General features: G+C 46.5%; 1 protein-coding gene across 6 annotated transcripts in view; it reads right to left on the bottom strand.

The window, feature by feature from the left end:
- Positions 1–23749, bottom strand: part of pitpnm2 (phosphatidylinositol transfer protein, membrane-associated 2) — a 395812-nt gene that overhangs the window by 56297 nt on the left and 315766 nt on the right. For all 6 annotated transcript variants that reach the window (XM_086011868.1, XM_086011869.1, XM_086011871.1 and 3 more), the window contains 4 exons: positions 22596–22703; positions 20537–20604; positions 2248–2492; positions 1015–1204 (listed from right to left, as the gene is read on the bottom strand). In XM_086011868.1, coding sequence (XP_085867994.1) covers positions 1015–1204; positions 2248–2492; positions 20537–20604; positions 22596–22703 — 611 coding nt within the window. The remainder of the gene's footprint in view (positions 1–1014; positions 1205–2247; positions 2493–20536; positions 20605–22595; positions 22704–23749) is intronic.

Raw genomic sequence — 23749 nt, 5'->3', positions numbered from 1 at the left:
TTGTTCTTCCTTTGAATATTACTTTTGTAGGTTGTGCAAATCAGGAAATAATTACTTTTAAACCTTTCCCTGATAAGTCTTCCTCTTCATTTGCTTAAAACTCGCTTAGTGTCAGCCGTGGCTCAGTGGACAGCACTCTCGCCTGAGTCACAAGGTCGTGGGTTCAAGCCCCACTCCAGAGACTTGAGCACAAAATCCAGTGCAGTACTGAGGGAGTGCTGTACTGTCAGAGGTGTCGTTTTTCAGATGAGCGGTTTAAACTGAGGCCCCGTCTGCTCTCTCAGGTAGACGTTAAAGATCCCATGGCACTATTTCGAAGAAGAGCAGGGGAGTTCTCCCCGGTGTCCTGGCCAATATTTATCCCTCAATCAACATCACTAAAACAGATGATCTGGTCATTATCACATTGCTGTTTGTGGCAGCTTGCTGTGCGCAAATTGGCTGCCACGTTTCCTAGATTACAACAGTGACTACACTTCAAAAGTGGCTGTAAAGCACTTTGGAACGTCCTGAGGCTGTGAAAGGCGCTATAGAAATGCAAGTCTCTCTTTTTCTTTAACTCACAGTAAAGCTCAACAGGGGCAGATGTCTAAATAGCCACCTGCCCAATGCCTCATGCATTCATCTGTCCCTTATATCCTGTAAAAAGCTTGCTGGTGACTGTATTATAACTACGATATGTTGCATTCGGTGCTAGGGAACTTTGCATTTGGTTATGCAATAGCTTACATCAATCAACAGCCAGTAACATGAAGCACAACAGCTGCATGAGGAGGAAAATAAATCCTATTCCTATTCACTGATCATCACGCCAGTACAACTCTTGTGGAAAAACACCCCAGCCCATTAGCTAAACTTTAAACCAGATTTAATCACTAGAAACTTCAAGAGTTGCATTATAAATCACAGATACCTTTTTGACGAATGAAAAACAAACATTAATTTACCCTTCCCCACTCCCCCCAAAGTTATCTCTATGGAGATACGAAAGATTTCCCCTTTACATATACTGACCTGGCCACTGAAGGAGACGCCCTCCTGTGATTTGATGAAATCACTGTACACCTGATTCGCTCTGCAAATAACTGTAGCAACAGCCTCCTGGTACAGAGGAGAGGACGTTGCCAACAAAGGGAGGGCCGCCAGAGGAATGTGATCCTGGCTGTTTGATAAACAGCCTTCGTCGTAGCTGATGGGGCTGAGGCTGGAAGAGCAAAAGTTCTTTGAATAGACAGAAGCTACAAGGATGGCTGAAACAAACTGACACTCGTTACCTTTTGACTCACCGTGAATACTGGAGTTCAGCGCACAAAGCAATTAAAAAAAAACATTTAAGCACTGTCATGGCATTTTTCACACCAAGCACATGAGAGCTTGAAATAGCAAAATAAGCTCACAAACACTTCAAACTGCACTTAAAAAAAATTAAAAGGCCAACTGGATTCTGTGCACATATTGTGTGGTATGCTTGCAGTAATCCATCCTAGGCCAGTGGCAAATATTGAATATAGAGATAAATGTGGTTTAAAGCTGCCTGTGTGAAGCAGCTGCTCCTGATTAATGCGATGGTGCATTCCCATCATCGCCTGCCTGCTCTTGGTTTATAAATGATCTACTGGACAGTATTTCAACTATAACATGGAATAGTTTGGTTCTCTCTCTTACAGAAAGAATAAGTTTTGTTATTTTATTTTATTGATGCTGCTTTGGGTGCATAAATATCCCAATGATTGCACAGTTTAAGAAAAGCTGGATGAACAGGTGTATTTCTACAGGTTTAACAGTGTATGAACAGGTATATGGGTAAAACAGTGATAATATAAATCTTGTGTGGTATTAGCTAACAAAACAAATTTAATAATTTCCTAGTTTTAACTATTTAAAAACATGAGTCTTTGGATACCATGATCAAAAACAAACGGCATTTCACAATGTCCTGGAAGGTGCTTTGTTCTGTTTTGTACAATTTAACATGCTCAATAATTTTGTTAGTAATGTGAATAATGCAACAGAAAGATTTTCTGTGCAATGGCAGATCCTAAATAATGAGGAACAGCATTTAAATAGCCCCTGCCTTTTCAATATAAACACACATATAAATCTCAATGCATTTAGTAAAGTGGGTTACATATATAGTATTAGCAAATATTTGTGAGCTGCCAAGGATGGTGTACAAATTGGACGAGCGTTGTGTTTATCATGGCCACTAACTCTATCCCTGTGCACCACACCAGCTGGATAACTCACTTCGATACCAATGAAAAGGCTTCAGAGCAGATGGCTGGGCACGGAACCAGCTTGACTGCGATGTGGCCAAGACCTGCAGGGAAGTGTACTCTCATCACCGTGTCAAAGACAGAGGTTATGGTGTTGACATCAGCCTGCTTGGAGGTTTGGTCTCCGCTGCCAGGGTCCAGAATGTTGCCACCATGCAGTATGAGGACGAGGACGTGAATCTTGCAAGACTGCAAAGCTTGCTGTGCTGCTCCATCCTAAGAGAAAAATGCAACAAATTATCACGGAATTTTTTTTCTCCTGTCCACTCTAAGCTATTTTGTACAGAGAAAAAAAACACTTTGGTTAATATACTCACCAATGATGTGATAAATATGGTCTAACAGTGCCAGGGGGGAACTATTGCTACAATTGAACTCAGCACACCAGAACAATTCTGATAAGCATCAAAAAGATCCTTTTAATAATGAAATCCTACGTGCAGTTAATGTGTTTATCTCAACAGTTCAGCAACACTGGCAAATTATGATCCAAGATGGTGGATGATGTAAATTATTTGAAAGAAAGAGACTGCAGTCGGATAGATATACAGCTCATCCAGTGCCAATAATCTTAAATTGTTTAATATCTTTTAGGTGAGTGGCGAGGGCTTTGATGAAATAAATACTAATAAAATATGAACATGATTTTCTGACAATTGTCAAACAAATCCACACCTTAGACCATACAATTTCAAAGCAGTAGGCTAAAGCTGCAGTTTCCAAACTCCAGCTCTGCTTTAACATCGCACTCCAATGACCCACACATAAGAACCAGAAACAGAAGTCTTTTCCAGTGCTACAATTGTAGGATATACAACTGTGATGGTTAAGGTAATGTACCCAACCATACAACTTCAGAAACCCTCCTCAGAAACATACCACAAACTATATTGTGCAAGACGTCAAGCTAAACACACCAATTGAAAGCCTACACGGTTATATACCCCATGCTTAATAAACACTTCATTCATGATGCAAGCTCCTGATTAATGTAATCAGAGACATTTCATTGAAATGATTTTTGATTAGGTTCTATGTCATATTTTGAAGTCTAGCCATAAATAAAATTGTACCGTGTAAATTTCTCTGAAATGATTATTAAAGGATATATATAAAAATTCTATAAACCATTAAACTTAACAAAGGGTATACAGTATAAGAATTTTAAAGACGGGGGGGGGGGGGGAAATTCAGTTGTTTGCGCCTCCCGTTAGCGCCTTAAGAGGGCGCTAATGGGGCGCAAAGCAACTAGCGCCCGGGCGCAGCGATGTTTGCGCCGCTCACAAAATTAACTGGACATTTTGCGGCGGCGCTAAACACTACCACCACGATCTCCTGCGCCAGCAGATCGTGACGTCAGTTGAGTGCGCAACGCCCCATTAGCGCCCCGGACCGGATATTGAGTGGCGCCCCCTGCCTTACCACCTGCCGCTAACAACGACAGGTTGAGGGGAGCATTTTGCAGTCAGAAAAGGACTGGGGGAGCCTTGTCCAACAGGTTCGAGGCTCTTACTCCCTGTGGGGACAGGAGCAGGGACTGCAGGGAGGATGAGCAACCTGGCCACAGCACCGTGGAGCAGGGGGCCATTCAAGTGGGGGGAGTTAAAAGAAATGTTGTAGTGGTAGGGGATAGTATCGTTAGGGGGATAGATAGAGTTCTTTGCAGCCGAGAGCGAGAGTCCCGAAGGCTGTGTTGCCTACCCGGTGCCAGGGTTAAGGACATCTCCTCTGGACTGGAGAGAAACTTGGAGTGGGAGGGGGAGGATCCAGTTGTCGTGGTCCATGTTGGTACAAACGACATAGATAGGACAAGGAAGGAGGTTCTGCTGAGGGAGTTTGAGCAGCTAGGGGCCAAATTAAAAAGCAGAACCACAAGGGTAATAATCTCTGGATTATTGCCTGAGCCACGAGCGAATTTGGCTAGGACAAATAAAATTAGAGAGTTAAATGCGTGGCTCAAAGACTGGTGTGGGAGAAATGGGTTTTGCTTCCTGGGACACTGGCACCAGTACTGGGGCAGGAGGGAGCTGTTCCGTTGGGACGGGCTTCACTTGGCCAGTGCTGGGACTAGAGTCCTGGTGGATCATATAACTAGGGCTGTAGAGAGGGCTTTAAACTAACTAGTGGGGGGGGGGGGGGGGAGGTTCCTAGACAGCAAATAATAAAAATGACAACAGAGAAGGTAATAGACTTAGGTAGCAGTGGGGAAATTAAAAACCAGAGCGTGTCAGGAAGGGGCAGAAGGTATGGAGTAAAAGGTAAAGTAATAAAAAGGGCAAAAGCAGGAACTAAGTGTCACAAAACATCTTTGAAAGTTCTCTATCTGAATGCACGTAGCATTCGTAACAAAATAGACGAGTTAATGGCACAAATAACTACATATGGGTATGATCTTGTGGCCATTACAGAAACATGGCTGCAGGGTGACAATGCCTGGGAATTAAACATACCAGGTTATTTAACGATCAGGAAGGACAGGCAGGAAGGAAGGGGAGGTGGGGTGGCTATGTTAATAAAAGAAGGAATCACTGTAATACAGAGAAATGATATTGGGTCAAAAGATCAGGATAATGAAACAGTTTGGGTGGAGGTAAGGAATAATAAGGGGAAAAAAACACTAGCGGGCGTAGTCTATAGGCCTCCGAACAGTGGCAACTCTGTTGGACGGAGTATCAATCAGGAAATAGTTGAGGCTTATAATAAGGGAACATCTATAATTATGGGGGATTTTAACTATCATATTAATTGGACAAATCAAATTGGGCAGGGCTGCCTTGAGGATGAGTTCATTGAGTGTATTAGGGATGGGTTTCTTGAGCAGTATGTAATTGAACCGACCAGGGGGCAAGCAACCTTAGATCTGGTCCTGTGTAACGAGATGGGATTAATTAAAAATGTCCTAGTAAAGGATCCCCTTGGAATGAGTGACCATAACATGGTTGAATTCCATATTCAATTAGAGGGTGAGAAGGTTGGATTTCAAACAAGCGTGCTAAGCTTGAATAAAGGAGACTATGAAGGTATGAGAGCAGAATTGAGTAGAGTGGATTGGGAAAATAGATTAAAGGGTAAGACGATACATGATCAGTGGTGTACATTTAAGGAGTTATTTTACAACTTCCAAAAAATATATATTCCACTGAGAAGAAAAGGGTGTAAAAGAAAAGACAGCCATCCGTGGCTAAGTAAAGAAATTAAGGATAGTATTCGACTAAAAACAAGGGCATATAAGGTAGCCAAATCTAGTGGGAGGATAGAAGATTGGGAAAACTTTAAAAGACAGCAAAAAATAACAAAAAGATTGATTAAGAAAGGGAAGATAGATTATGAAAGTAAATTAGCAAAAAATATAAAAACAGATAGTAAGAGTTTTTATAGTTATATAAAAAGAAAAAGGGTGGCTAAAGTAAATGTTGGTCCCTTAGAGGATGAGACCGGGAAATTAATGGTGGGAAATATGGAGACGGCAAAAACACTGAATGAATATTTTACATCAGTCTTTACAGTAGAAGACACTAAGAATATCCCAACACTGGACAAACAGGGGGCTAAAGGGGGGGGAGGAGCTAAACACGATCAAAATCACTAAGGAAGTGGTACTCGGTAAAATAATGGGACTCAAGGCGGATAAATCACCTGGACCTGATGGCTTACATCCTAGGGTCTTAAGGGAAGTGGCGGTAGGGATTGTGGATGCATTGGTAATAATTTTCCAAAACTCCCTGGACTCAGCAAAGGTCCCGGCAGACTGGAAAACTGCTAATGTAACACCCTTATTTAAAAAGGGCAGTAGACAGAAGGCTGGAAACTATAGACCGGTTAGCCTAACATCTGTGGTAGGTAAAATTTTGGAGTCCATTATTAAGGAGACAGTAACAGGACATTTGGATAATCATAATTTAATAGGACAAAGTCAGCGTGGTTTTATGAAGGGGAAGTCATGTTTGACAAATTTGCTGGAGTTCTTTGAGGAAGTAACGTATAGGGTGGATAAAGGGGAACCAGTGGACGTAGTGTATTTAGACTTCCAAAAGGCATTTGACAAGGTGCCACACAAAAGATTATTGTTTAAGATAAAAAATCACGGGATTGGGGGTAATATTCTGACATGGATAGAGGATTGGCTATCTAACAGAAGGCAGAGAGTTGGGATAAATGGTTCATTCTCAGACTGGCAATCAGTAACTAGTGGTGTTCCGCAGGGGTCAGTGCTGGATCTCCAACTCTTTACAATCTATATTAACGATTTGGAGGAGGGGACCGAGTGTAACATATCAAAGTTTGCAGATGATACTAAGATGGGAGGGAAAGTAGTGAGTGAGGAGGACATAAAAAACCTGCAAGGGGACATCGACAGGCTAAGTAAGTGGGCAGAGATTTGGCAGATGGAATACAATACTGGAAAGTGTGAGGTTATGCACTTTGGCAGGAAAAATCGTAGAGCAAGTTATTATCTTAATGGCAAGAAACTGGAAAGTACTGAAGTACAAAGGGATCTGGGGGTCCTGGTGCACGAAACTCAAAAGGTTAGTATGCAGGTGCAGCAAGTGATTAAGAAGGCCAATGGAATGTTGGCTTTCATTGCTAGGAGGATAGAATATAAAAATAGGGAGGTATTGCTTCAGTTGTACAAGGTATTGGTGAGACCGCACCTGGAATACTGCATACAGTTTTGGTGTCCATACTTAAGAAAGGACATACTTGCTCTCGAGTCAGTACAAAGAAGGTTCACTCGGTTAATCCCGGGGATGAGGGGATGGACATATGAGGAGAGGTTGAGTAGATTGGGACTCTACTCATTGGAGTTCAGAAGAATGAGAGGCGATCTTATTGAAACATCTAAGATTGTGAAGGGGTTGGATCGGGTGGATGCGGGGAAGATGTTCCCGATGATGGGTGAAACTAGAACTAGGAGGCATAGTCTTAGAATAAGGGGCTGCTCTTTCAAAACTGAGATGAGGAGGAACTACTTCACTCAGAGGGTGGTAGGTCCATGGAATATGCTGCCCCAAAAAGCTGTAGAAGCTACATCATTACATAAATTTAAAACAGAAATAGACAGTTTCCTAGAAGTAAAGGGAATTAAGGGTAACGGGGAGCGGGCAGGAATTTGGACATGAGTCTAGGTTCGGATCGGTCATGGCCCTGTGGGTAGCGGAGCGGGCCCAGGGGCCGTGTAGCCTGATCCTGCTCCTATTTCGTGTGTCTAATTCTGTTAGATTCAGGAGATGGTTCTGTGATAGTGGATTGGCGGTTAGGATCAGATCAGCCATGATCTTATTGAATGGCGGAGCAGGCTCGAGGGGCCGATTGGCCTACTCCTGCTCCTATTTCTTATGTTCTTATGTTATTTAAAGGTGACTGCTTCCTGCCTTTTTTTGTCGGTAACATTTTTGCATCACGCATTCTGAGAGAGAGAGAGAGAGAGACTTCTGGAGAGATTCAACGCTGTGTGAAAGAGTTTTGGGTACTGAGCAGCGCTTTGCAGGTTTATTTTGATTTGCCCTTCCTTGCTTCGCCAGTGCTTTGAGGTAGCGCCTCGCTCCTCGGCCTTTGCGCCTTAAGACAGGTGTGAAGCGCCTGATTTAGCGCTCCAATCCAGGGGCGATAAAAGCCAAGTTTGCCGTCGGAGGCGATAATTAGCGCCAGGCGCTAAACTTTGCACACGGCCGATAATGGCGCCCCAACTGGGGCGATACCGAATTTTTCCCCAGGCTGTCAGCATATATTGAATAAGGAGAGCAACACGTCACACTATTACTTTAAATCGTAATAAACCTCAAAACAACTGCTCAGAAAATTATCTGAAACAAACTTCAAACATACAAGACTATCCTTTTAATGAAATATCAAGGCAGGGAAAGCAAAGGTTTAAAAGGTAAATAAGGAGGCTGCTCCACACACTCACAATCTCCAGCTAATGCTGCAATTAGTTTAGTCAGTTGTCGACAGGTTGTGAGGTGAGACGGGTCAGAATAACTCTAAGGGAGGGAGAAGCATTTCTGAGATGACTGACTGTGGAGCAGCAATGCAGGAGGTTTCGGTGTTCACTGCCTTGCAATTCTGTGCCTCGTCTTGTTGGTTGAAGGAAACAACATGAATAGGAGATGGTGCGCAAAACCAGACAAGGCAGGATAGATACTAAATGGGAGAACAATATAAACTTTTGGTCCATTATTCTCTTCCAATGTCAAGTTACTAATCTCAGCTAGACGCAGCACAAAGGCTAGTGCTACAAGAATGAGAAAGGAACCTTACCAAACCATCATGTTGTTGAAACACACAACAGGGCAAGAATTTTATAAGCGGAGACAATCGAGTTGTCTTAGGTTCACTGAGATGCTATAAAAGCAACACAAATTGATTGATAGGGGAAGACTGCTTTCCAGTAAAAATCCTTGCAGCTAGTATTGGAAAACATACTGTGCCCATAACCTCAGCAATAAAATTAACAGTAGCGTTATGGGGTGTATTTAACGCAGCCAGAAACATGGAGTACATTTTTGAGATTTATTTACTTAAATACAATTTCACAATTGGGTATGAAAGGAAGTTATTTTAACAAGACATTGGCTAGCTTATCAGGTAAATCTGCAAATTACGATGACAGATTATTAAAGAGACAAATTAGGGGTTCAGCACACACACAACCTTCTTGCCTCTGTGTAGTTTAGACCACTTTACCAGCTTCCTGGAATTTTCTATAGCATCTACTGAAAAAAGACAGCCCATTCCCCACCATCTCTTGCAAGCACCCCAGTATGTCACAAAACAGCAACTTTTTGTGAAGTAATTAAGGGGTATAGCTCGGAAGTAGTCATTCCGAGGTAATAGCACCATCTCGGAGCCATACAGACCAGGAGAGTCCCAGGTCTGATGGCCAGTATGTGTGGTTAGCTGATGTCAGTCAGAACAGTAATAGGAAGGCGACAACTGGCCACCACACATGGGTTAGGGAAGGAAAGAGAAGATCGGTAAGGGTTCCTGTTCCTATCTAGTAACCCCTGCAGAAAGCGTGCAAGTATGGCCAGGGTCAAGCTCGCTGTGATGCTTGCTCCAGTTGGATAGCCTGCCGGCACTCACTGCTCACACATGGGCAAAGTACGGGAGGGTGATAATTGCCTGTGGTATCGTATCCCGGGGAAAGGAGTAAAGCATTGAGGAGGGGAGGGGAGGGGAGAGGAGAGGAAAAAAATAAATGTCAATTGAGCCAGTCACTAATATCAACCAACAGCTTAAATTCTGCTTGCAAGCAAATGCACTACAGTAAAGCATTCTTTCTTACAGCAGAAACGTTTAACTGTCTAGTTAGTTCGTATATTGCTCAAGTCAATACACTCAGGAAGTTGTAAGAACGCCAAAACTACACCATTAATATTACTTGCTGCTGGATCATTTGTCACTGTAATCTTTGGTACATAGGTACTGACACTCATATTTTTAACAGGGCTGTGTATCTGCATGAGAATACAGGCCAGTCAGGAGACTGCAGAAAACCACATGAATAGTGTTCTTGCAGAAAGTACATATCAACAAAGGTTCTCAGAAAAGTTAATTCACTCTTTGTAATATTGCAATTGCAACATGATAGGCCATGAAATTGATAGAAACCCATATACAAATGTTGTTAATGTGGCATCATTTTGAATTGTTTCAGTATACAAATCTGTGTGATCATTAATTATCTACTTTTAAAATGACGGTGCATTAATGCAACTAATTAAATGGCCGGTTTGAAACGTTCTCCTTTGCAATAAGGTGAATGAATGACGCTGTTGCACCCTAAACAAGCCATAGTTCCATTTCCGTAAAGAATGAAAGACTTACATTTCTATAGCGCCTTTCACGACCACCGGACGTCGCAAAGCGATTTACATCCAATGAAGTACTTTTGGAGTGTAGTCACTGTTGTAATGTGGGAAGCGCGGCAGCCAATTTGCGCACAGCAAGCTCCCACAAACAGCAATGTGATAATGACCAGATAATCTTTTTGTTATGTTGATTAAGGGATAAATATTGGCCTGGACACCGGGGAGAACTCCCCTGCTCTTCTTCGAAATAGTGCCATGGGATCTCTTATGTCCACCTGAGAGAGCAGACGGGGCCTCAGTTTAATGTCTCATCTGAAAGACGGCACCTCTGACAGTGCAGCGCTCCCTCAGCACTGCACTGGAGTGTCAGCCTAGATTTATGTGCTCATGTCGCTGGAGTGGGACTTGAACCCACAGCCTTCTGACTCAGAGGTGAGTGTGCTGCCCACTGAGCCACAGCTGACACTAAGCAACATGTCTGGAATCACATTCCTGCGAACTGTTAAGTGTTGTTTCACATAATTTTAATCTTCACACATGCAAACTGTCAGTCACATGGGCACTGGAATTAACACGCAATTAAAATGTATAACCCTTCACAGCACTTTTCATAAGAACATAAGAATTAGGAGCAGGAGTAGACCATACGGCCCTTCGAGCCTGCTCCCCCATTCAATAAGATCATGACTGATCTATCTCAACTCCACTTTCCCCGCCCGATCTCCATATCCCCCGATTCCCTTAGTGTCCAAAAATCTATCGATCTCAGCCTTGAATATACTCAACAACTGAGCCTCCACAGCCCTCTGGGGCAGAGAATTCCAAAGGTTCACCACCCTCTGAGTGAAGACATTTCTCCTCATCTAAATGGCAGAGCCCTTATTCTGAGACTGTGACCCCTGGTTCTAGACTCCCCAGCCAGGGGAAACATCCTCCCTGCATCTACCCTGTCAAGCCCCTTAATAATTTTGTATGTTTCAATGAGATCACCTCTCATTCTTCTAAACTCTAGAGAATATAGGCCTAGTCTACTCAATCTCTCCTCATAGGACAATCCCCCCATCCCAGGAATCAGTCTGGTGAACCTTCGTTGCACTCCCTCTGTGGCAAGTATATCCTTCCTTAGGTAAGGAGACCAAAACTGTACACAATACTCCAGGTGTGGTCTCACCAGGGCCCTATATAATTGCAGTAAGACGTCTTTACTCTTATACTCAAATCCGCTTGTAATAAAGGCCAACATACCATTTGCTTTCCTAATTGCTTGCTGTACCTGCATGTTAACTTTCAGTGATTCGTGTACAAGGACACCCAGGTCCCTCTGAACACCAACATTTCCCAATCTCTCACCATTTAAAAAATACTCTGTTTTTCTATTTTCCTCACCAAAGTGGATAACTTCACACTTCTCCACATTATATTCCATCTGCCATGTTCTTGCCCAATCACTTAACTTGTCTATATCCTTTTGCAGCCTCCTTGCGTCCTCCTTGCAGCTTACTTTCCCATCTAACAGTATCGTCAGCAAGCTTGGACACATTACACTCAGTCCCCTCATCTAAGTCATTGATATAGATTGTAAATAGCTGAGGCCCAAGCACTGATCCTTGCGGTACCCCACGAGTTATAGCCTGCCAACCCAAAAATGACCCGATTGCTACTCTCTGATTTCTGTCCGTTAACCAATCCTTAATCCATGCTAATATATTACCCCCAATCCTATGAACCTTAATTTTGTGTAATAACTTCTTGTGTGACACCTTATCGAATGCTTTCTGAAAATCCAAATACACTACATCCCCTTATCCACCCTACTAGTTACAACCTCATGTCAAACATGATTTCCCTTTCATAAATCCACGTTGACTCTGCCCAATCATATGATTTTCTAAGTGCCCGGTTACCACGTCCCTAATAATAGATTCTATAATTTTCCCTACTACTGATGTCAGGCTAACTGGCCTGTAGTTCCCCGTTTTCTCTCCCTCCTTTCTTGAATAGCGGGGTTACATTTGCTACCCTCTAATCCACGCGGACAGTTGTACACAAGGTTTGCAGTGACAGTAGCATTTCCAAAATAGTATATATCCCAATATCAGTATTAGCCCAGGAATGGCTGTAGGTGATATTAGCAGGTTAGTGTGACATTCCTTGGTTTTAGCAGAGGCTTTGATCTGTTTGACAATAAACAGGTGTTTAACACCAGCGTTAAATGTTCATCCATTACTCTCAGCAATAGTGATTTCCAAACAATTAACAATAAAATCCTGAAACTTGATCAGTAAATTCAATTACTATAAAATAAAAAGCAAATCTTAATACAATTAACAGATATAAGCTTCAATGATGTGGGCTCCAAACAAACACAAACAGTGAAGATTCCAGTTCCTGAGGGAATCAAGGAATATGCGGATAGGGTGGGAAACAGGAGTTGAGGTGGAAGATCAGCCATGATCTTATTGAATAGCGGAGCAGGCTCGAGGGGCCCTGTGGCGGAGCAGGCTCGAGGGGCCGTATGGCGGAGCAGGCTCGAGGGGCCGTATGGCGGAGCAGGCTCGAGGGGCCGTATGGCGGAGCGGGCTCGAGGGGCCGTATGGCGGAGCAGGCTCGAGGGGCCGTATGGCGGAGCAGGCTCGAGGGGCCGTATGGCGGAGCAGGCTCGAGGGGCCGTATGGCGGAGCAGGCTCGAGGGGCCGTATGGCGGAGCAGGCTCGAGGGGCCGTATGGCGGAGCAGGCTCGAGGGGCCGAATGGCGGAGCAGGCTCGAGCGGCCGAATAGCGGAGCAGGCTCGAGCGGCCGAATGGCCTACTCCTGCGCCTAGTTCTTATGTTCCCTTTGTGGAATCCCAAGATCTAATGAAGTGAATAATATTGTGGGTATCAGCAACATTTTTTCTGTCGGTGGGTTCGAATGGAGGGAAGTTAGTAATGCTGTTGCCGACCTTTAACCCTCCGAGGAGTCGGGCATGTGCAGTGCAGGCCAGCAGCTGCACCTGGAACCTCCAGCATTCTCCTGATCACAGCTTATAGGGACCCTGAGATATGGCCTGTACTGCACTGAGGACCGACAGTGGATCAAAGCCCTTCGCAGCAGTTACAAATATTCTACACTGTAAACATATTAACTGGGAACTTATGTTGATTAGTCAACCTTTATAGATCAAACAATCTTAAACTGATAATCTCAATTATTGCTTTTTGGTGGGGGAGGAGAGGATTTTTTAACTTTAAATTGAAGGCTAAAATATTATAAAAGTGCTGATGCTTTTCAATATCACTGCCTTCAGATAGAGTGGTAGATTGCAGACTTCGCACCAGAAAATGCCAATCTGAATGCCAGCTGTGTCTAATATTTCAAGTCATGGGGTAGGAATTTCCTGTTCTTGAGCATGTACAAGCTGGAACACCAGCTGTGGCATCTCACAGCTCAGAGAATAGCACAAAGTGCCAAATGATCAAACAGTCGTATAGAAAGAGACAGTGAACACCTTAACGCAGGAGTCAGCCGTGGCTCAGTGGGCAGCACTCTCTCACCTCTGAGTCAGAAGGCTGTGGGTCCAAGTCCCACTCCAGAGACTCGAGCACAAAAATCTAGGCTGACACTCCAGTGCAGTACTGAGGGAATGTTGCATTGTCGGAGGGGCCACACTGAGGGAGCGCTGTGCTGTCGGAGGGGCCATACTGAGGGAGCGCTGTGCTGTCGGAGGGGCAGTACTGAGGGAGCGCTGTGCTGTCGGAGGGGCAGTACTGAGGGAGCACTGTGCTGTTGGAGGGGCCGTACTGAGGGAGCGCCGCACTGTCGGAGGGGCAGTACTGAGGGAGCGCTGTGCTGTCGGAGGGGCAGTACTGAGGGAGCGCTGTGCTGTCGGAGGGGCCGTACTGAGGGAGCGCTGTGCTGTCGGAGGGGCAGTACTGAGGGAGCGCTGTGCTGTCGGAGGGGCCGTACTGAGGGAGCGCTGTGCTGTCGGAGGGGCAGTACTGAGGGAGCGCTGTGCTGTCGGAGGAGCAGTACTGAGGGAGCGCTGTGCTGTCGGAGGGGCCATACTGAGGGAGCGCTGTGCTGTCGGAGGGGCAGTACTGAGGGAGCGCTGTGCTGTCGGAGGAGCAGTACTCAGTGTGGTAAACCACTGTTGTTGTTGTTGTTGATACACACTGTTGTACTTATGCATGCCTCAACATGTCTCGGCTGGCCCCACCCACACAGGCCCAGGTATAAAGGTGATTGACCTGCAGCCCCCTGCCTTCTTGGAACCCAGTCAACCACGAGAGGCATGCTCTGTTCTTTGCTAATAAAAGCCTTTAGTTACTCTCTTAACTCTCAGTCTTTTATGAGTAATTGATAGCGCATCAATTTTATTAGCAAAAACAAAATGTCGACATTTGCTGAACAGCAGGCTGCTGCACCAAGCGCTGAACAGCAGGCTGCTGCACCAAACGCTGAACAGCAGACTGCTGCACCAAACGCTGAGCAACAGGAGCTGCTGCGAGCCCTCAGACCAACATGCCTGGACCTAGACCCCCAAGAGGCGGGTTCGGCTACCAAATTCGCGCATTGGCTGCGTTGCTTCGAGGCCTACCTGCAAGCCTCAACTGTGACCCTGGACGAAAACAAGTTGGAAATCCTGGCCTCAAAGGTGAGCCACCAAGTTTATACAATAATCCAGGACGCGACGACCTACGCGGCGGCTATCGGTCTGCTAAAAGGGCAATACGCACGCCCGGTAAATACGGTCTATGCCAGGCACCTCTTAAGATCCCGCAGACAGCAGCCCGGGGAATCGGTGGAGGCCTTCCTACGGGCACTACGGATACTCGGCCGAGACTGCGACTGCAAAGAAGCATCAGCCGCAGCACACACGGAGGGACTGATCCGAGATGCTTTCGTTGCGGGTCTAAGGTCCGACTACTCCCGGCAGAGACTGTTGGAAAAGGGAGAAATGGACCTGAGAAAGGCAGTGTCCCTCGCGCTCTCGCTCGACGCGGCCCACAGGAATATGGACGCCTTCTCCCCTAACCGCTCCGCAACGTGGACGCCACAACCTTGGGTCACGGGACCGCCACCTTCAACTGCTGCTGCGATGTCCAAGGCACAGAAATTTTATTTTTGTGGCCAGGCAAAACACCCCAGAGCACGCTGCCCGGCGAGAAACGCTACCTGCTCCGGCTGCGGGAAGAAAGGACACTATGTCAGCGCCTGCAAAGGTAAAACCGCTAACGCCAGCAGCGCCGCGTGCGAACCGTGGGGACAGCCATCTTGTCCGCCATCTTGGGCTCCCCCAGCCGCGTGGGGATCGGGACCATGGGCGGCGCCATTTTGTCCGCCATCTCGGACGTCTCCAACTTCAACCACGGGGGACCCGGACTCAACCACCGCCTCACCTGACGACCACATCGACTCGCTCGACCATATGCTGGCCTCCGTGAAAGCTTTATCCACCCCGACACGGTGCGGAGTTACTCTCTCCCGGTCCTGCCGACGCGACATCGGATCTCTTTGGCTTCCAAAGCCCAGTCAGCGGACGTCGGTGGCTACTGTGTAGTGACCCTTTCAGTAAGGGGCACAGAATACAAAAATTTTAAACTCCTGGTCCTGCCCCATCTTTGCGCTGCCGTTCTACTGGGGTTGGATTTTCAGTGCAACCTTAAGAGTGTCACATTAGTGTACGACGGACCCCTCCCCCCACTCACAGTCTGCAGCCAGCAGCTTTTAAAGTGCCCGCCGCGCACCATTTGCAGCCTCTCCACCCTTAAAGTCCCCCCCCCCCCCCTTGTTCGCTAACCTCACCCGCGACTGTAAGCCCATCGCTACCAAAAGCAGGCGTTACAGTGCCGGGGATAGGAGCTTCATTAAATCTGAGGTAGCAAGACTCCTGAAGGAAGGGATTATTGAAAGTAGCACCAGCCCATGGCGAGCACAAGTGGTGGTAGTGAAGACTGACGAAAAACAGTGCCTAGTTATTGACTACAGCCAGACGATCAATCGCTACACCCAGCTAGATGCATACCCACTCCCCTGCATATCTGACATGGTCAATCAGATAGCACAATACCAGGTGTTCTCGACGATTGATCTGAAGTCGGCATACCACCAGCTCCCCATCAGGGCTGAGGACCGCCAGTACACAGCTTTTGAAGCTGACGGTCGTCTCTACCACTTCCTCAGAGTTCCCTTCGGCGTCACCAATGGGGTTTCAGTCTTCCAACGGGAGATGGACCGGATGGTCGACCAGAACACGCTCCAGGCCACTTTCCCCTATCTAGACAACGTCACCATCTGCGGCCGCAACCAGCAGGACCATGATGTTAATCGAGAGAAATTCCTCCGTACGGCCCAGCGGCTGAACCTAACATACAACAAGGACAAATGTATGTTTCGTACCAAGCGCCTTGCCATTCTTGGCTGTGTAGTGGAGAACGGAGTCATCGGCCCCGACCCCGACAGGATGCGCCCCCTTATGGAGCTCCCCCTCCCCCACTGCCAAAAAGCACTGAAGAGATGCCTAGGGTTTTTCTCGTACTATGCTCAGTGGGTGCCGAACTATGCGGACAAAGCCAGACCCCTCATCAAGTCCACCTCCTTCCCCCTGACAGCAGAGGCCTGTGCAGCCTTCACTCTCATAAAAGGAGATATTGCGAAGGCCACAATGCACGCAGTGGATGAGTCCATCCCTTTCCAAGTGGAAAGCGACGCTTCCGACTTTGCCCTAGCTGCAACCCTTAACCAGGCGGGGAGACCCGTGGCCTTTTTCTCAAGGACCCTCCAGGGCCCCGAGATTCGACACTCCTCTGTCGAAAAGGAGGCCCAGGCCATTGTGGAAGCTGTGCGACATTGGAGGCATTACCTGGCCGGAAAATGATTTACCCTGCTCACTGACCAGCGTTCAGTAGCTTTTATGTTTAATAATAAGCAGAGGGGCAAAATCAAGAACGACAAGATCTTGAGGTGGAGAATCGAACTCTCCACCTACAATTACGATATCTTGTACCGGCCCGGGAAACTCAATGAGCCCCCAGATGCCCTATCACGTGGTACATGCGCCAACGCGCAGGTCGATAGACTGAAGACCCTCCACAATGACCTCTGCCACCTGGGGGTCACCAGGTTTTTTCACTTCATCAAATCCCGTAACCTGCCCTACTCCATCGAGGAGGTCAGGACCATGACCAGGAACTGCCAAATCTGTGCCGAGTGCAAACCGCATTTTTATAGGCCAGACAGAGCAAGCCTGATCAAAGCCACGCGCCCCTTTGAACGGCTGAGCGTCGATTTTAAAGGGCCCCTCCCCTCCTCCGACCGCAATGTGTACTTCCTCAACATAATTGATGAGTACTCCCGTTTCCCGTTTGCCATCCCTTGCTCAGACATGACCAGTACCACGGTCATTAAATGTCTGAATGACCTCTTCGCCTTGTTCGGTTTCCCTAGCTATATTCATAGCGACAGGGGCTCATCCTTTATGAGCGACGAACTCCGGCAGTACCTGCTCTCGAGAGGTATCGCTACAAGCAGGACCACCAGCTACAACCCCCGGGGGAATGGCCAGGTGGAAAGGGAGAATGCGACGGTCTGGAAGGCAGTCCTTTTAAACTTGAAATCTAAGGGCCTCCCGACCTCTCGCTGGCAGGAAGTCCTCCCTGCGGCGCTCCATTCCATTCGGTCACTGCTCTGTACAGCCACCAATGCTACCCCTCACGAGAGAATGTTCTCCTTCCCCAGGAAGTCCACATCGGGGACCTCGTTACCGACATGGCTGACTTCTCCAGGACCCGTCCTACTGCGGAAGCACGTGAGGTCCCATAAGACGGACCCCCTGGTCGAGAGGGTGAGCCTCCTCCATGCCAACCCTCAGTATGCTTACGTGGTGTACCCGGACGGGCGGGAGGACACAGTCTCCATACGAGACCTCGCACCTTCGGGTGCTCCCGAAACACCCCCCTCGCCATCCACCACTACCCACGCCTACCCCCAGTACGCTTACGTAGCGTACCCGGACGGGCGGGAGGACACAGCCCCCACACGAGATCTCGCACCTTTGGGTGCCCCTGAAACACTACCATTGCCATCCACCACTACCCACAACCCAACCCCGCTAGACGGCATGCCGCAGCCCCAGGACCCGTCATTGACCACCCAACCACTCAATGAGACGCCAGACTCAATGTTGGATGCTGCACCATCACCGCCGCCACCACGACGATCAGGACGGCATACAAGGCCACCTGATAGACTTACTTACACGAACCTTTAGTACACTTCACCCCGCCGGACTCAATTTTAAACAAGGGGTGAATGTGGTAAACCACTGTTGTTGTTGTTGTTGATACACACTGTTGTACCTATGCATGCCTCAACATGTCTCGGCTGGCCCCACCCACACAGGCCCAGGTATAAAGGTGATTGACCTGCAGCCCCCTGCCTTCTTGGAACCCAGTCAACGACGAGAGGCATGCTCTGTTCTTTGCTAATAAAAGCCTTTAGTTACTCTCTTAACTCTCAGTCTTTTATGAGTAATTGATAGCGCATCACTGAGGGAGCGCTGTGCTGTCGGAGGGGCAGTACTGAGGGAGCGCTGTGCTGTCAGAGGTGCCAACATTTGGATGAGAGGTTTAAACCGAGGCCCCGTCTGCCCTCTCAGGTGGACGTAAAATATCCCATGGCCACTAATCAAAGAGCAGGGGAGTTCCCCCAGTGTTCTGGCCAATATTTATTCCTCAACCAACACCACTAAAAACAGATTATCTGGTCATTATCACATTGCTGTTTGTGGGACCTTGCTATGTGCAAATTGGCTGCCGCGTTTCCCTATATTACAACAGCGACTACACTCCAAAAGTGCTTCATTGGCTGTGAAATGCTGAGACATTCTGAGGTGGTGAAAGGCGCTATATAAATGCAGGTTATTTCTTTCTTTGTCCTGCCAGCCTGTCTGGGATGGAAAGCACATCAGCAACAGAGATATTTACAATGTGGTAGCGAGTGGCGGGATGAGAGAGATGGCTTTAAGAGTTATTAAGAAGATACAGACACATCAGAACTCAGGTGTCCTGAGGAGAGGCAATTCTCTAAATTCACCACATCATCGCTCAGCTCTGAGCATCAGAAATAGATCACATTTTATTTGCATTGGGCATATTTCTTCCACAAAACCCAAACAAGAAGTTCCCCAATGTACTGGCTTTCATTCCTACGGTGTTGTCAATTCTCAGGTGAAATTTATTACCTCCAGTTTAATTCCTTGGATGTAGTAATTTGAGATGAAATGAGATTAACTTGGATATAATTTGTATCACCGTTGTAATTTGGTAAACCACTCTGTTCTGAGCAACAGCTGGTTGCTCAGAGCCGACACTGAATTAAGCGGCCTTTGAGATAGATTTCCAGTGTGTTGAAAATTAAATCCCTTCAACTATGATTTGCTTGAGAAATATTTCAATTCTACTTTCAGTTGACTCAGAATCAGGCAATTGAGATTATTTGATAGATTTCAAATAACTTAAAGACATGACTATATAATAATTTATAGCAGTGACCACTTTTCATCTTAGAATCATAGAATAGTACAGCACAGAAGGCGGCCATTCGGCCCGAGTCTATGCCGGCTCTTTCGAAGAGCAATCCAGTTAATCCCACTCCCGGCTCTTTCCCAATATCCCTGCAATTTTTTCTCCTTCAAGTATTTATCCAATTCCCTTTTGAAGGCTGCTATTGAATCTGCCTCCACCGCCCTATCAGGCAGCGCGTTCCAAATCCTAACCACTCGCTGCGTAAAAAAGTTTTTCGCTCCTATCGCCTCTGGTCTTTGCCAAGCATGTTAAATCTGTAAGTCAATAAATAGCTTAGAGCGGGTTATTGTGTTTTTTGTCTGCATGTGTGCGTTTTCTGGTGAATTTTATGCTCCGAGATAGAAACACCGGTGCTGGTTAACACAACATTTTTCAAACTGTGCTAGCATCAAGTACTTGCCGATGAGGTAGAATACGGGACAGATGTAGGGTAACGCTCCTGTTATATTGTTCCAACCATGCACCTTAATCCCGGCCTCAGAACAGCACCAGTGTTTCATTTCATTTTCTCACATCAGTTAATCTTGTCAATTTAGAGATTGTCCCATTAAATGCCAAATTATATCTGATCCTTGGGCAATCTCACACATCTCCTAGGAGCTTGTTTCACAATAGCATGAACAGAACAGGTCGTACATCGCGCATGGAGTAGGGGAAGCCCAACATTTCACAAAAAACACATATATTATTAGATATAAAGTATACACAACAAGCAGTGGTAGTAGGGTTCTAGTTGACGTGATGCCCTAATGGATTCTAGCATGATCAGAACCACACAACTGAATTGCTTACCTGTACTTTCCTGCTAGTTAATCTTTCTCCCATACATAGTGTTTATTACATTAGTCCCCTCCACTCCTAAGTATTGATATCAAAGTAACCTACCTCAATACGATTGAGCTGCTCTGCACTGGAAGGAACATAGTCTGTCAACTGTCCTCGAAACAAGTCACCTAGGGGAGAAAAATGATTCAGTAACAGCACACTCACACTTTCAATAATGGGGGCAGGACCTATGGGATCATCACAGAAATCTTGCTAACAAAGCCCCTTTAGCACTTTATGTCCCCTTATTACATCTGTAGATTTGTCACTTGCTACCTATGGTACTTACTCACGAGGACAAGTTAATTATGGAGTCAGCCTTGGCTCAGTTGGTCTTGCTCTCGCCTCTGAGTCAGAGGGGTCAGAGACCTGGGCACATAATCTAGGCCGACACTGTCAGAGATGCCAACATTCGGATGAGACGTTAAACTAAGGCCCCGTCTGCCCTCTCAGGTGGACGGGAATAGATCCCATGGCACTATTTCGAAGAAGAGCAGGGGAGTTCTCCCCGGTGTCCTGGGGCCAATATTTATCCCTCAACCAACATCACTAAAAACTGATTATCTGGTCATCATCGCATTGCTGTTCGTGGGAGCTTGCTGTGCACAAATTGGCTGCCGCGTTTCCTACATTACAACAGTGACTACACTTCAAAAGCACTTAATTGGCTATAAAGCGATTTGGGATGGTCTGAGGTCGTGAAGGGTGCTATAGAACCACGGCGGCTGAAGATTGTCGGGCAGGAGTGCGGGAAAGGTGGAGCGAGGCGAGAGCGGACCCTATTGTGATGGCGCCGATGAAGCTGGCTGCCGTCCTTGCGGGCTCCGTGTGTACCAGGCAGCTAAGTGTCCTTTGCTGCTTGGTGCACTCGGCTTGTTAAGAAAAAAGCATTTAACTGACTGGATTTCACTTGTTGTATTTGGTCATGTGACAAATAAAATTGGAATTGAAATAGAAATGCAAATTCTTTCTTTCTATCACAATTCACAGCAACAAATGTTGTTTCTGAAAGTATGGCTGATACTGGGGGCAGTGTGTGGTGCATTAAGCCAAAGCACCATGGCTGCTGCTTCTTTCAAACCATTCCCCACGTGCTGAGCTCTTTAGTTCAGGCGGGGCATCAAGTGGAGGGGAAACCTGAGCTCCCACCAATGGCGGAGTGTGTATGCGCGCCACGGAAAGCAAGAGGTCACGGACAAGGAAAGGCCACTCAACCCACCGAAGCTCAGCTCAGCTCTCTGGGACCCAACTCTCCTATTCAATCGCCTAGCTGCATTCTGAATGAAGCACTGGCACTGAAACACACAGTTCAGGAAGGTCCCAAGTTCAATCCCCAGCTTGTGCCGAGCTAGCCAATCTCAGCCGAGACCAGAGATGGGTGGTAAAATTGGTCTGAGCACCCTACACCAGCAGCCAGCTTAGTTCACACTGTGATGGCTATCCCAGCCACCCCAGCCGAATAGCTCGTGTGTGTGGGCTTTGGGTTCTGCCATTCAAGGCCAAATAGCCTGTCAACACTATCAGTTCAGGCCACATATGAAAGATGACTACCCTAGCTGCTAATCCCATGGAAGCGTTTGCCAGCAAGCATCCGATTTTCAGGAGAATGGTGGGGGGATTGAAGGAAAGCTGGAATAAGAGTCAGCCCATGGATCGCAGGATTGTTCTCCTTAAAGCAGAGAAGGTTAAGGGGAGATTTAATAGAGGTGTTCAAAATTCTGAGGGGTTTTGATAGAGTAGATAGAGAGAAACTGTTTCCAGTGGCAGGAGGGTCGGTAACCACAGGACACAGATTTAAGATCATTGGCTAAAAAGCACCAGGGAAGAGATGAGGAGAATTTTTTTAATGCAGCGAGTTGTTGTGATCTGGAATGCGCTGCCTGAAAGGGCGGTGGAAGCAGATTCAATAGTAACTTTCAAAAAGGAATGGGATAAATACTGGAAAAGGAGAAATTTGCAGGGCTCTGGGGAAAGAGCAGGGGGGAGTGGGACTAATTGGAGAGAATCTTTCAAAGAGCCGGCACAGGCACGATGGGCCGAATGGTTCATACAACACAGAACTGAAGTGATGAAAATTCTTCAGAATTTTTAAATAACTTTTTGAACAAATTGAGCTTACTCTGGGCATCCTCAACTTCGCCACTCGCTTCAATTTTATCAATAAGATCATTCGAATTCCATTTTGTGATTTCTTGAGGGAAGATCTCCTCATTGTCTGAAAAATCTTCTGTGCAGATGAAAGGGAAAACATGAGGACCAAGTGTGAATTATTTTATTGACGCTACTTAAGGCAACAGAATTCTTTCGATGTGAACACAAATATAAACCAAAAATTCCTTAACCTTTATATAAAATTTGAACGTGCAACTGGAGTAAGGAGCATCGGTCCCACTGGCCCTCACTATCCATTACACAATGCAGTAACTCATGCACTGCCCTCCCCAATCACCAGTGATGCTAACTCCTGACAGAAGGAGAGAACAAGACTTGTAGCCAATTTCAAGAAATCTCTGGGAAATTCCTACAGCAATCGGACAATTCCTCTGGTCAACGAACACCATTATATCCTCCACGAACTCAAGCAGAACTGTAAATCCGTGTTGACTATTTCTGATATTAAACCTCTCCTGATGTCTCACTATTCAAACTTTCAGGACACTTTCTATTATTTTACCCACTAACAATGTCGAGTTCACATCTGTGGTTTCCTGGCTTATCCCTCCATCCCTTTTTATAAATTGGCACCACATTCACCACTCTTACTCCCTTGGTACAATTCCCGTATTCAGTGATAAAAATAATACTGGATGGTGTGTGTGAATTACAGGCAATAATCAAGCTCAAGGGTTCAGGAAGTGAATAAACTCCAAGTGTGAAGTCAGCCAAGCCCCACAATTAGATCGTAAATACCAAAAGGAAAAGTCTATGTCTGCTGGAGGCTGTGGTAAGAGGCAGAGTGCATCGGTATCACTGCAGAGCCCAGCTGGCACTGTAGACAACAGTGGCTGGTCAAGGCAGCTAGCAATGAGCAACCAATATGGCGGAGCAGCAATGGGAACACGCCATCACTGGTTGGGTTCTCTACAGGCTGCAGATAGCAACTCCAGCAAACAGGATTGCCTTCCTTAGGGCAGGGCAGTTTCAAGGTGTGTTGATGGATGCTCAGCCCTCTTTCAGTAAGCACAGCTGTCAGAGCTAATGGCGGCTCATTACTGAGGGGCTGCCAATCCCACACTACAGCACGAGCACACGCCTGGGATTGCAGCGTGACTC

The sequence above is a fragment of the Somniosus microcephalus genome, chromosome 19 (assembly GCF_052327205.1).
Source record: "Somniosus microcephalus isolate GS21.2 chromosome 19, FLI_Smic_1.0, whole genome shotgun sequence".
Lineage (NCBI taxonomy): Eukaryota > Metazoa > Chordata > Chondrichthyes > Squaliformes > Somniosidae > Somniosus > Somniosus microcephalus.
The sequence above is the reverse complement of the archived record's forward strand: the minus strand, read 5'-3'. Positions and strand labels throughout refer to the sequence as shown.